This window comes from Pogona vitticeps, chromosome 2 (assembly GCF_051106095.1).
Source record: "Pogona vitticeps strain Pit_001003342236 chromosome 2, PviZW2.1, whole genome shotgun sequence".
Lineage (NCBI taxonomy): Eukaryota > Metazoa > Chordata > Lepidosauria > Squamata > Agamidae > Pogona > Pogona vitticeps.
Window position 1 is genome coordinate 116,132,422 of NC_135784.1, and position 14,862 is coordinate 116,147,283.

General features: G+C 39.6%; 1 protein-coding gene across 2 annotated transcripts in view; it reads left to right on the forward strand.

Moving 5' to 3' along the window:
* SLIT3 (slit guidance ligand 3) overlaps positions 1-14,862 on the forward strand; it is a 595,328-nt gene that overhangs the window by 538,130 nt on the left and 42,336 nt on the right. For both annotated transcript variants that reach the window (XM_020780501.3, XM_078385818.1), the window contains 2 exons: positions 897-990; positions 10,258-10,395. In XM_020780501.3, the coding sequence (XP_020636160.3) occupies positions 897-990; positions 10,258-10,395 (232 nt within the window). The remainder of the gene's footprint in view (positions 1-896; positions 991-10,257; positions 10,396-14,862) is intronic.

Sequence of the window (14,862 nt, forward strand, 5' to 3'; positions counted from 1 at the left end):
TCTAACCATCCTAAATCATACGGGGCTGTAAGCAAACCTGGACACTTTGTTGCTCAATCCAGATCATTCATGAACAATATCATCCCAGTACAGCTCCTTAGAGGACTCTTTTGTTCACAATATGTATGTCACTGCTCTTTGTCCTGATGCAAAACCTATACTGTACTGAGATAAACTGATAGCACATTTCACATTCCAGAAAGGCGCTGGAGAATCCATTGCAGTAACAGGTTTGGGGCATCTTAAATACAGTGGTGCCTCACTTGACGATGTCAATTCGTTCCAGCGAAATCGCTGTAGAGCGAAAACATCGTCAAACGAAATTTAAAAAAACCATTGAAATGCATTGAAAACCATTCAGTGTGTTCCAATGGGCTGAATACCTGCTCGTCCAGCGAAGATCCTCCATACGGCAACCATTTTCGGTGTCTGTAAAGTGAGGAATCCATCCTAGAAAACAGCAGGAGGCCATTTTCTTCAGCTGGCGGCCATCTTGAAACCCGATGATCAACTGTTTGCTGATCGTCGTAAAGCGAAAATTGGTTCCCGAAGCAGAGAACCGATCATCAAAAAAACTCCATTTAAACCATCATTTTGCAATTGCAAAAACCTAATCGTACAGCTATTTCCTCGTTAAGCGAGGCACCACTGTACTGAAATATATGGTGCAACAAAATTTTACCTCATCATCCTGAAAATTTGGCCACAAAAAATCAGTGCCACAATACTGTTTGTTAAATTGTTTCAAGTTTGCACACTCACAATTTTATTCTTCGTATCTTCTCCCTAAGAAGACCCTTGTCTCTGAACATTATGCTAGAGTTCACAAAAGTCTGCCAACTTACCACAGCATTTTCTTTTAATCTAAAACTTTGTCATTTTATTTCTTACTCCAGGAGAGCTATGCGATGAAGTGATTAACCAGTGTGTACCTGAGCTAAACCCTTGCAAACGTAACTCTAAATGTATCCCTCTTGACAAAGGATACAGGTAAGCACATATTTATATATTCAACAACAAACTGCAGTGGGCTAAGAGTTATTTTGAACTGGAGACTCGTGAAATACCACATATGCACACAAAGTGAAAAAAAAACTCTGCTCTTTGGTCCAGAAGTTTCCATCCCCACTTTTTAGTTTTATCCTAGCTCTTTTTCTCTCATAGTTTATATGCCTCACTGTCCTTTCGGTCCTACATTGCTGTCCAGTAGTCAATTAATTCTCCTTCCAACCTTGGTGTAGAGGTGGGAGATTTTTTTAAAAAAAGGAGCTAGAATGTTCAGGATACTTAGAAGAGGACCATATCTTTTAAAGCAAACAAAACAATCACTGAAGGGACTGAGTCCCATCTTTTATAGTTGTAGCTTGTTTCTCTTTCACACCCTCTAAAGTGGCATAGGAAAGACAGCAGCAGCACAGTAGGATGATAGAGTATAGGAGGAAGTCTGGAAGGAGCCCTGGCTAGTGGAAAGAGGCAAAACCACAAGGTCCATTTCTATCATGCCGGATCCCCTAACCCTGGTGTAGACGATGTGGCCTAATCTACATGATACTTTATAGAATGATATACAGAAATAGATTCTGAATTCTTCTAAAAGGACTTCTTATCTCAAATAACAAATCTATTTTATACTTATTTAAGCATTTATTTAAGCATTGTAGGTATCCTAAATTAAATTACTTTACTTTAGCATTACCTTAGATGTCCTTTGAAACAAAGTGATAGGATAGCAGGCCCAGGTTGTTTTCCAAATAGATTAGCTTAAGGAAGTTCACAGGCGGAGAATGCCTAGGCCTTTCTCTGCCCAATTTTGGATAATTCTCCCTTTCCCTGTCTCACATTGGTCAGGAGGGGCCCCAACTCTCCAGAAGGGCTTTTCCAGAGACAGAAGTAGGGGAAGATGGGATAAGGATCCTTAATTTGCCATTCTGTCTGTACTGAAAGGCCAGTTTGGTTTTGATATTTCAGACCAGAGAGATCTACTGTAAGTATATTCCCTTCTGATCCATGGGACTTACTGTGTAACCTTGGTTCAGTTGCACTCTCAGCCTCACTGACCCCACAGGGTAGTACTTGTTGGAGTAAAATATGGAGCAGGAGTATCATGGAGGGTGTCTTGAGTTCACTAGAGGAGAAGTGGAATACAGTAAACTTTAGATAATAAAAGAGTAAATATCAAACAGAATCATTACACAAAGCTTTATTCACAGACTAACTTTCCACTCCGAGTCGAAATATTCTCCTTGCATGTTTGTTCTTTGAACATTATTAAATGCATGGTCATTCAGAGTTGTTCTACCCAAACAGAAACACATACATAAGAACATTATCTCACTTGGCAGTGACTGAAAAAAGAGCCACATTTACTTGTAAATGAAAGGAAGATATTCAGTGATTTAAGTGGATGCCTGATATAACCTGCTTTGATCAGAAGTAGAAAGAACCATTGATACTCCATTTCCCCAAAAGTAAGACCTAACCGGAAAATAAGGCCTAGTATGATTTTTCAGGATGCTCATAATGTAAGCCCTACCCCCCAAATAAGCCCTAGTTAAGTGAAAGCCCATCTTCCACCATTGTTCAGCAACAGGAAGAAAATATTACGAGCATCCTGAAAAATCATGCTAGGGTTTATTTTCAGGTTAGGTCTTATTTTAGGGAAAACAGGGTATATGGTGTTTTTTTTGTATTATAGCTATGTTGTGTGTGTGTATGGTGGGGCAGGGGATGCCCCAGCCCTCCTAAACTGGGTCCATAGAAATGGACCATTTAAAAAAATCCTGATTCAATAGTAAAACAGGTACATATCAGTGTTTTGAAACATTACACTATATTTACATAAGTACACACGCGCGAGCGCACACACACAAACACAGCTGTTTTTCTCTCTACATTTTATCAGCTGTTTTTCTCTCTACATCCAAAGCAACTATATCCTGATTTTAGTCCATTTCCACAGACTTAAACTGGCATCTTTGTCTGATCCCAGATGGTGCTTATTGTGCTAGACAGAAAACAGTCCAGAAATAGCATCAGAAGTCGCATAGACGTCAAAACTGGGATGTTACCTTACCAACAGGAATCAGAAGGACAGGCTAAATGCAACATCTGTTTCCAGCCATCTAGTCAGCTATTATATTCTGTATTATACATGTCACAAAATGATATGTTGGCAGTCTGTCTGGGCAAGGAAAGCGGGTATGGCTAAAATCAATATTCTTGGCTTTGATGTCACAATATGTACTGTATTGATAAAGCAAAGCAGACATGAAGGTGGGTGACTGGAGCCAAAGGCAATCTTGATTGGAATATGATTGAAGATAGAATTTGGAAAGATATTTAAGAAGAATAAATAGAAGTAAAATGCTGTAACTGAGCAATGGTGGGATGATATTCTAGGACTCCGGGCATTATCCTACCACCGCTCAGTTGGAGATACCTTCAGCATGTCATTGTGTTCCTTCATCACAGAAGTAATGTTGAAAGTTCTAGTTGAAAGGAAATAGTAAAATCATTAAAAATACAGATACAATTGTGGAAAAGGCCAAGAATTTATTTATTTTTTATTTATTTATTTATTAGATTTTTATCCCGCCCCTCTAGACAATGTCTACTCGGGGCGGCTTACATAGATAAAAACACGGCAATATAACATATATAAAATTATAAAAATTACAATTATAACAATTAATTCCAAGCAAGACGTTACCAAGATGGCATAACTCAATGAGAAAGAAAGAAAAGGAAAAAGAAATAGGAATCACTTAATTGACTGGAGGGAAGGCCTGCTTGAATAACCAAGTTTTTAGCTGGCTTTTGAAAACACCCAGCGAGGGTGCCAGCCGAATTTTGGTTGGGAGAGTGTTCCACAGCCGAGGGGCCACCGCAGAGAAGGCCCGGTTTCTTGTTTTTTCCTTCCGGGCCTCCCTCGGCGTCAGACCCCTCAGCCATCCCTGCTGGCTATGTTGGGTGATTTGGGTAGATCTGGGTGGAAAAAGACGATCTGCCAAATATTGAGGTTCCAAACCATTTAGGGCTTTATAAGTAATTGTTAGCATTTTGAAGTCAACGCAGAAACGGATGGGCAACCAGTGCAAGGCAGCCAGAGTGGGGGAGATATGCTGATATTTCTCGCCCCACTAAGAAGCCTGGCCGACACATTCTGGACCCCCTGAAGTTTCTGCGTCAACCTCAAAGGCAGCCCCACGTAGAATGGTCTAATCTCAAGATTACGAGCGCGTGGATTAGAGTAGTGAGGGGGCCCCCATCAAGATATGGTCGCAGCTGAGCAATCTGCCATAGATGAAAATAGGCGGAGCAGACCATGGACGCCACCTGGGTTTCCATGGTAAGCGCCGGGTCCAGATGTATCCCCAAGCTGCGGACCTCACTCTTTGCGGCAAGGGTCATTCCCCCCAAAGGAAAGGGAGTCACCTCTGCCGCTAATGGAGGGGCCGCCCACCCTCAAGACCTCCGTCTTGTCTGGGTTCAGCCTCAACGCATTCGACTGCATCCATTCCACTAGTAAGTGAAGTATCAAAGTTCAAGTTCACAAATGTAAACTTCAGCATCTCACTCCACCACTAATTGGACAGGCTGAAACCACAGCCTCCATTCATGGGGGTGGGGAATAATTGTTTAAATACTATTGTTCAGTTAAGCAAACGTTCCTCACCTTCAGTTAACAGAGCACAGCAAAACATAGTGTCATGACCCCTAAGTTGAAGGAAGCCTGGCAATTTTTTACTGTTGCAATTTGTGGTGGCTTTAGGGAGGAACAGTCTAGCACAGAGGTGACCAAATGCTATAACACAAGGAAATTACAGGAACCAGGGAAGAAAGCCCAAGTAAGCATTTGTTGCATTTGGCTGAGCTAACATGTCTTGTGGTCACCTCTATAATAGGTCACATTTGCTGCTTTTAGCCTCTGTGTACATAGTTAACTAATTGAGGCAAGGTTTAATGCAATTCCTATTTCTCTAAAAAAAAATTAAAATATTTTTTGTAAGTTGAAATCTTCTATACTGTTTTTCGTGAAAACTTCAAGTGTGGTATATACAGTTAACTTCATCTAATATCTGTCTTCAGGAAATAAACATGTTGTTCCAATTGCCTAGCATATAGGTATTAGAGCATAGTTATAAATAAGCTTTATTATTCTGGAACATGGAATTACTACCTGACAGGATAACGTCCTGATTTAATGCAGCCTTTCTAAGAAAAGTGGTGGTTCTATCATTACTGCAATAGCCAATACACATCATAAAAGTGATCTATGGCAGCTTTGAATAAGGACCTGCACATCGTTCATTATTACATCACTTTATATTAGGACAACAGGGATCAATAAAGCAACAGGATTAAATGCTGCTATTTCCTCCCACAGCATCTTATGATGGATACCGTTTGCTTGTCGGTGTGCCTGAAGCATTGCCTGGCTCCTTTGCTGTAACTTTACAAATGCTGGGAATGAGACAGTCCCTGGCCTCAACAAGATGCTGTCGTCCATTTTTTCCACTCCAGCGTTAGTTGTTATGGAGATGAATCTCCATCAGATGTGAAGTTTCTTTCTAGACAGCACTGAGAATTAGACATTCAGATTCTGTACTTAGATTATACATACATTTTATTATTACGGCATCGAGCCATACAAAATTGAATACATAACTTCATAGACAAGCATGTACTACAAAGTCATACAAGAGGTAAAACTAAAGGATAAAAAAAGGATAAAAAGCTAAAAGGATAAAAGGTAAAACTGCTAAAAGATAAAAGGTAAACCGTCGAGGAGAGTGGCATATATAGTCATAAAAAAGGTAAAATGTCTAAAAACAGCTAAGAATGTCTAAAGCAGCAAATATAGCGATGTATGGCCAAGGTCTAAGGGTTGAACTATCTAGTCTGACTGCTGTAACATGCCGCCCAAAATTTCGCGACCAGTTCTGTGATAGTCCGATCTTGGTAAGTTAGCAATTGATTACAGTGGTCTGAATCCAATTGGCTTGGCATATCTTTTAAAAGTGGTGTAATATATTTTTCTCAGATCTTATTATGTCTGTCACACCTAAGCATCATGTGCGCGATATATTCTATCTCTCCGGAGCCACAGGGACAGAATCTCTGTTCCCTCGGGGTTTTCTTAAATCTGCCTTCCAGCACTGCAGAGGGGAAAGCCTCGCATCTAGCCAGAGTCAAGGCTTTCCTAAATTTATACGTTTCCAGCTGTGATAGGTAGGCCATAGGGAGCGGACGATATTTATGCGTGTCTATTGCTCTGAAATTAGGGCATCTACTGAGATCTTCCTGTCTCTCCATATCCATTAATCTTTGTTTAAGGGCTGATTTTGCTTTATCCCATTGCATAGTACTTAGATTAGATACCAGGTGTCATAGAAATTTAGGTGACAAGCATGGGTGCATAGCTGGAGCAGGTAACAAGAAATTCAGGGACAGATGGGGCAATGTTATCAGCGGATGGGGGAGAGATGACCTCATTGGGAGGACATGAAATCGTCAACATAAGAATAATTTTGGGCAAGAAAAACTTGACTCTCAATCTAAATCAAGTTACTTTTTGGGGGGGGCTACAAAGTCTTCCATGCCGGGTGGGTTATTGTGGCAGTTACAATCTGAAAAAGTAACACTTCCAAATTCTGAGTGAGAATCCAAAAATGCAGAAAACAACAACAAAAAAAAACCCTTAAAAGTGGATACACTGTCAATAAGCAAGGATAAGGGGTTGAAAAAGATGCCAGTGAAGAATGGCATGCTCTTGAAGCCTCTAGGTCACTTCAGTTTATCTCTCAGTTCTGTAGTATTTAGTCTATTTATTTATGATTTGCTTATTCGCTTACATTTATACACTGCCTTTGACTTTAAACACTTCAGAGCAGCTTACAAAAATGATTTAAAATGCTATTAAAAAGGATACCATAAAATGCAAGGAACAGCTGAAATCATAGTGGGAAATATGGTTTGGGTAACCTAAAATACCTGTAAATTTCTCCTTTATCTAGTTGTTTTGAGCAGTAGGGACTCAATACCTGTTCCCTGGATCAAGTGATCTCTTTTTTCAGATCATCTGATCTTTTTCCCCTTTGGAATCATAATATAAACAACTCATGCTTTTTGCTCTTCCATGGCTTGCATATTCTGAGGTAGTTTAAAAGCACAGTCATAAGTGGGCCAACCTTGATAAATCCTATGAAATCCACAGAGGTGAGGGTGAAGTGGATAGGTAAACTCATGGATCTTCAAATGTGAGCATTTTCTGCCCCTCACATGTACAATCTAATGCCTAACAGGGCTGGTTTCTCTTGTACCATCATGTACTAACATCTGGTGGCACTAATAGGGTTTTTGAAATATATGAGATTTTTTCTTTTTGGGGTGATTTGTCATTGCCATCCCCTCTCGATGAGTTTCCTTGGCCATGTGAGGATTTTAACCCTGGTCTCCTGAGTCTGACTCTCCTGTCTGCTACCCCACAGTGTTTCACACAGGGCTTAGAAGTCAGTTTAAACTGAGATACTACTGCCACGGTCAGGAACATAAAATCAGTTTGTCTTTATACCTACTGACTTACTTTCCATTCTGTGTCTCTTTACTCCTGTGAATACTTTCCCTCCTGCTATTCAGCCCTGCTGCACACATTATATGATAATCTCTGATACATATTGGCCAGAATCTTATGTGTGCCAGTGTAAAACAGAAGGCATTAACTGGAGTGGCAAATTGCTGCTGGTTTAAGAAGTCAGTCTTTGTATTCCTCATTGCACACCAGTTGCAATTCACCACTATGAATTACACCATTTGGCTTATGCCGGCATATGTAAGTAATACAGTTCTGGCCATTACATCTTGATCCTGATGCACCTTTCTCTCCAGCTTGCTATACAGTCATTTTTGGAAATGAAGTTAAAAGGCTAGCATTAGAATTAGAATTAAATAAGCTGTTGACATTTAGAGTTCAGAGGTATATAAAAGTACTGTCTCCAAAATCTATAACATATGCTAAACTAGGAAAGCAACAGAGGATCATCTTTTGTTCTGCTTTGAATGATATGCTCATTATTTTCCAGCTGTAGAGTAACATCCAGCTGGGAGGTTTGAAATGTGGTTTATAGGCTGAAATATATTCAGGCTAGTCCAAAATGTAGTATCTTAAGTTTTTGAGAGACTGCCCAGTTTTTCAGTGAGATATGCTCCCCTTCGCCCTGAGACCTTGAATGCCAAGTTTTAGCCTAGAGCACATTTTTTATGGTTCAGTAATAAAACTCAGAATATAGGGTTTATAATGGAAATGCTGACACAACTTTAATACAACCAACTTGACTACTGCAATAAAAGGTAAAATAGCTTATGATTGCTGTTATGTAAGTTCCTCCAATCATCTCCCTCAAAATGAATTGCTAACTAAAGGTGGAAGGATGCTGTTATCTCATTATTTTGATTTTCCTGTGAAGATCTGAAAACAAATCATCTTACTGCTTCTCTTTGTAATAATTACAGTTCAAAGCAAGATGTCTTAAGTAAATACTGTAGAACTGATGATCACCACTGTGAGAAGAGAGGGAAATTATTCCACAATATACTGTACCTTGAAGGAATTATGGAACTGATTTCTCTCCACATATTTGAAATTCTCATGGATACATTTTCAGCACTGGACTAGTTCTGAACGTGCCATCTGAGAAGCCTGTCTGAAATGAGGAGAGAAACATTTTTTAAAAAATTAAATCTGTGTCTTTAAAGTGGTAGAGTCAGGCAGCCCACTAGCACTTGTGGGTGACTCCACCACTTTAAAGACATAGATTTAATTTTTTTAAAAGTGTTTCTCTCTTCATTTCAGACAGGCTTCTCAGATGGTACGTTCAATACTAGTCCAGTGCTGAAAATGTATCCATGAGGATTTCAATTATTCTCATTTAGTTCAATAGAAAATTCACTCCCTTGAAAAGAATTTTAAATGAGGAGAAATTCTCATGGATGAGGTTCAAGATTCCTGATCATACCTTATATGTCTCTGCTGTATGGTAATGTCTGTGACAGGTGGCAGTCCCCTCCCCTGCCCCCTTTTACTTTAAGGAAAAGCCATAAGGTCATTCCTTCCTTCTTTCCTTCCATAGGATGAGAATTTCTTAGATCAGTGTGGACAGCCAGGAAAATTGTAGGAGAATCATGTAATAGAAGGAAGGAGAGATAAATGTAGCACTCTCAGCTACCTTGCAGTGTTATCGTAAGCTTAAAAATGTAAGCAAAGGGCCCTGAGATTGAGGAAGAAAAATGGAAAGTTCTTTCATAGGGAAAGAAAACTGTAGGAACCTGGAGAATAAGTTATGATTCACCACTAGTCTCACCCTTTTTCCTGCAGCTGTACACAACACTGGCCTCCATCAAACTGTGTTATAAGCAGTAGAGAGAAATTGTATCTGTAATGAACCCTTCAGAACACAACACTTGATGGCTGACGTTATTGACGTGGCTGTCACTTGCAGTGGCAATTAAAAAATTTAATCCTTTAAAGAAAATAGAACACAGCTACGGTGTGAGGAGTGATCATGGCATGCCTGACCTCTGATAAATTTTTGGTTTGTTTCTGCTTTCCTCGAAGAAGTTAATTGAACATGTGTCCTCAATTTCCATTTCCAGAAATAACATGAATTTTCAAAAGACCATTTGTGTGGAGCTATTTTTTACATTGAAAAAATGGCACATCCCAACTTTGTATCCTTGGTAGATTCCTAGAACGTACTTCAATAAGCAGTGCCTCGGGATGCTTTCACACAAGGCTTTCAGCCTGGAAACAGCTTGCTGTCAGCTGCTGGTTGTTAAAGTTCACAATGAATGTGTGATTAGCTTCAAATAGCTCCATTCTTGGAAGCTATATCACACCCATTGCTGTGGCAATAATGCAGTAAGGACATGTACACAGATAAGGCACAATACTCTTGATGCTTGATAGTGTAGAAAGACCATTGTAGTTCTACTTTATGACGAGAGGGTATTGATGGCATGGAGCCATCAATGTGAAAACACCTTCTGAAACAAGTCACAAACATTCTGTACATTATCAACAACACTTAAATGTTGCAAAATGCAGAAACAATATTGGGTGAAAGAAACTATAATACTGTTCATTCATCAGTTTTATGAAATGTGCTGCACATTTGCTTTGGGATGTACAGTATCTTCATCTTCACATTATGTTTGTTTGTTTGTTTTGTGCCTATAGATTCATTGATACTCTTGTTGCAGATGTGAATGCTTACCTGGCTACAGTGGAAAACACTGTGAAACTGATGATGATGACTGTGTGGGACACAAATGTCGCCATGGTGCTTTGTGTGTAGATGCTGTCAATGGATACACCTGCATTTGTCCCCAAGGATTCAGGTAAGGAAAGTGATATGGTCTCCTCAAGGCTAAGTGTGCCTTTTGAAAACAGCATGCTATTTCAGGCCCATGCAACAACTTTTCATTGTCTAGTAGATAATTTGAAAACATCTGATGGTCCACTGTCCAATGTAGGCATGTAGACTTTTGATGTGACTCAGAAATTCTTACATGGATTTTCAGTTATGCCTTCAAATTCCTCGTTGTTCTGGTTTCTGGCCCAGTTCAGGTACAATGCAGAACCAGAGTTGGAAAATAATAAGTTACAAATAATGTGTTTGTATTAATTCTTTTTTTCCTGTGAGTTAACTGATTAATATTAGTTGTAATGAAAAACCGGATAAATTAATTGCATTTATGGTATAACTGTAATTGGAGTTACTTAGCATGTTCCATTGGTAAAGGAGGCATATAGCTTCAGTACTTAAATGTGTATTTGCCACTGGCCAATAAATTGTAGCATTGTGATTTCTTTTTCCCAACAAAGCAACTATTAAGGTTTAGGAAAAATTTCTAAATGCTTTTTAATTAAAAAAAATGAAACATTACTACAAGGAATTGTATTAAGTAGCTTTAAGGAGGCAATATGAAGGGTCACTAACCATTGCAAAGGGGAAATATGAATTTCCCTTGTGTTTCATCTCAGAGAAAATTGCACAGCTGCTCAAAAAAATGGTGAGTGCACTGGCTCACCACTCACATACGTCTGGACTGTCTGGATGTGCCCTTACTTTCAGGAAATAAGTATGTCTTCAAGCCAGTTCCATTACTCTAAAAGTATGATTACTGTCTCCAGCCTTAAATCTGTTTTCATAAGCAACATTTGGCTGAAGCAAACACAAAGGCTGGTTGGGAAAGTATAAAACTCCTGCGTCACTATCTGCCCCATCCCCAGCCAACATCATCCTGAGAGCATAGAGTCTGTTCATCATAGCAGGCCTTTGCTTTTGGTGTACAAGCTGTCTATGGCTCTGCTTGACAATGTGAAGTTTAATCCTGACAGCTGCCAATAGAACTGCTCTTCAGAAAATCTCGCTGTATGTCAGAGATAAGGGCACTTCACCAAATGGATTCATTAATCATTTCTGAGGAGGTAGATTTTACTTCCTTCCAGATAAATATTTTCTGTATTTGAAGGCACACACCTGTGCACACCCAGCAAGAGAGCAATAGCACCTAGAAAGAACATGGATTCTGATAAAAGAGAAATGTGGAAGCATTAGTGAACCCTCTTCCTGAGCACTGAACCTACAGCAATTTATTGTTTTCTCAGTTTCTTTTCTTCTCCCTTGTTCCTGGGCCATACCTCTGTTCCATTACTCTACCTCAAGCATTTTGAAGAAAAGACGTCGATCCTTAGAGTGATGCAAGATTATAGTTTAAAAAGCTCAAGGCTTATAAGAGACAAGATAAACTGAAATCCCATCCTGCCTGTTTCCTTTTTTCCAACTTTAATCTTTTCTTCTTTTGTTCTGATTCTACAGAAAAACTCTAACAGATGTGTTAATCTAGGTTCTTCCTAAATCACATATGTTCCTAGGAACATATATACTTCCTTTGACAGCATATTGTTTTATTATGGGAAAAACACCTTGCTTAACACCACCAACAAAGATATGGTTTTAGATGCCAAGATGACATGGCATTTAGGAGGGGAAATTCTACACATACTTTAAAAACATGGGCTTTGGTGTTTGTTCTCAGCATGGACACTGTGCCTTTCTGGCATACACACAAAGCAACTTAATGGACAGAATCAAAATTGTCTAAAGTCACCGGAAAACTGAAAGGAAGTAAGAAACTCTCCCAGTATACATGGGGAGGGGGGGGAGCAGCAGAACACCTGGGTCCAGTTTCATATACTGGATTAACACAGAACACAGGGTTAAAATGCAAAAATTAGACTGAAAATAGACTAATGCAAACTTAGATGTTCTGTATTTAAACTTTCACAGAGAAGGCAGAGATTCAAATGCTTCCTTGGGAGTCTTGGACAAGTCACCATTTTTAAACCTATCATAGCTCACACAATGGTTATTGAACACAAATGAGCTAACTCTGTTTATACTAGTTTGAGTGTCTTGAGAAAAAAGGTGAGGGGTATTGTGATAGAATGAGAGTCACAGCAGTTGGGAAGAATTGTATTGCCGTATCTTTCTTTAGAACTAAAAGGGCAACAAAGGTTCCGCTCTTCTATGATACACCTTAAGCCCTAGAGTTAGATTAAAATTCTGCTAACAAAATACTTCTACTTATTATGCTTTACACGGATTTGGCCTTCTGTATTTTCCTGGCAAGCTGCTCCACTGGGGATTTGGAGTCTTTTTCTTTTTCTTTCTCTTTTTGGTAAAGACAGCAATTGCAAACACTATGAGCCGCACAGAGTCGAGTTCTGTGATGTGTGTGCATGTAAAATCAATTTCCATTCATTTACAGGAGAGAGTAGCAGTACATGCCTTGGGCATTAACCATGTAGTTTTTTTGGAAGTCTAAGTGCCAATCAAAGACAAGGATTGTCTAGGGTGTCCTAGGAGAATGGAAGTTGAGGCAAGGATAATAAACTGAAGCCTGTGACAGTAAATGTAGCTGTAGTCCAAAGAAGCTTTGAACAATATTATCATGAGCATGCTGGGTTGCTTCTGCACAAGGCTGGTCAATTAAAATAGACAAGTGGGGCGCAAATTCCAGAATGTCTTTTCCAAACTCCATTTTAAAATAAGGAACAGCCTTTATTACCCGGAAAGGGAATTAGCCATTTCTTTGGCTGGAATCCAAATGGTGTTCATGTTAAGGTTTGTGTAAATTGTGACAGCTAATTGCACCTAATTAGCAAGATGTCAGGGTGCATCTTGGCCACATGCCTGATCACATGCCCAACTGTGCAACCAAGGAGTGCTCCAGTTGCGTATCAATTAGTAGCCATTAGTGCAGCAAGTTACACAAACCTTAATGTGAGAACCAGTAAAATTCTGGTCACTGTATACAAATGACAGGTACAAATTGCTTCAAACTCTTCAGTGAACTTCCCTAAATCCAGACTAGTATTGGTGGCACTCCGAAGCTGAGAATGGCAGCTTTATAGCAATCTTGCCCACTCTTGACTTAGAGACAATGTGGTACCACCATTACTAAAAACCTCTTAGGGCTGGAGCTGGAGTCCCGAAGGCAGTTCGTGTCGTTCTGCTAACTCCTGCGACATTCCTGGAACCAGTTGTATTGGCTCTTGCCTTTCCATCGGACCATTTCAGCAACATGGAGAGGGGGGATTTGCTGCTTGGGTAACAGCCTATCCTCCATATTCCTTTACCTAGGCTTCATGCTCTGGAGAGGACACTTCTCGATACAGAGCAATGTTACCATAGTCTCTCGAGACTGAAGGATGCCTAAAGTAATCTTAGGGTATCAGGTTTGAAGTTATGACATGACCTTAAAGTTTAATTGAATTGACCTGCAATTTTTTTTTTCATTGATATACAGCACTGTTTGGGTGATGATTACCAGGACTATGCCAGGCATGGAGAGTCAGTTTCATCCTTTCTTCCCCTTCTGTAGTCTGGAAGGAAATACATTCTTTGAGCCTATCTGCAATGAAAAGAAATTCAGTGATGGAGCCAAATGCTTTGCCTCCCTGGTTTCTTTAAAACTGGGGGAGAGAAAGAGAGGAGATGATGCAGAGTCCCACTCTTTCTCCCTCTGCCCTTGTACCTCAGAAATCTCATTGTGAAAAGAGGTCAGCTTCCTCTGTCAAAAACGTATGCTCATATTTGCACATACATAGAATTGTCTGTTTTCATACTCTTTGCTCTGGATTTATGATGCATAAAGCAGTGGCAAACACAGGTTTCTCACAGATTACTGATGGTTCCTATGTCAGCAACTCTGAAATAGCTTATAATATGCTCCCTAATGTGCTGTCTTGTTCTTTCCCAAATATCAATTCTGCGTTGTTACTTATCCCTTTTCTTCCCTTTCTTTTTTTCTAGGTTTTTAAAATAAATTCCCTTTAGAATTCATGAATAGAATCCAACTTGTTAAACCTTCCCTTTAGCAATCCACCTGTTCTTCTGATAAATGTCACTCTAGAGGGGAAACATATATTACAACTTCCAAGCCTTGTATAATGCATGTTGTTTCATTCTTTTGTGATGCAGCTATCTCAAAAGTTCCCCCGCTGTGATAGCCTGAGCAAGGAATCTCAGCAGCAATCATTTAAGTAAACAGGGATCATACCAAACTGTAGAACATAAGCCTGCAGCTACAGGAGCTTTATTTAAGTTAGAACCAGATGTCTGTAGGCAGATTTATTTTGCTGGATGTATGGAAAATACCCCAATAAATGCATTGATACACACTGTAGTGTTGATAACTGAACAGTTCCTTCAGTGCAACCAGCCTGCAAATGGGATGAGACTACATGTTAATGGTGCCTGTACATGACTTTGGTGTTGTGCTTTAGAAACCTGGTTA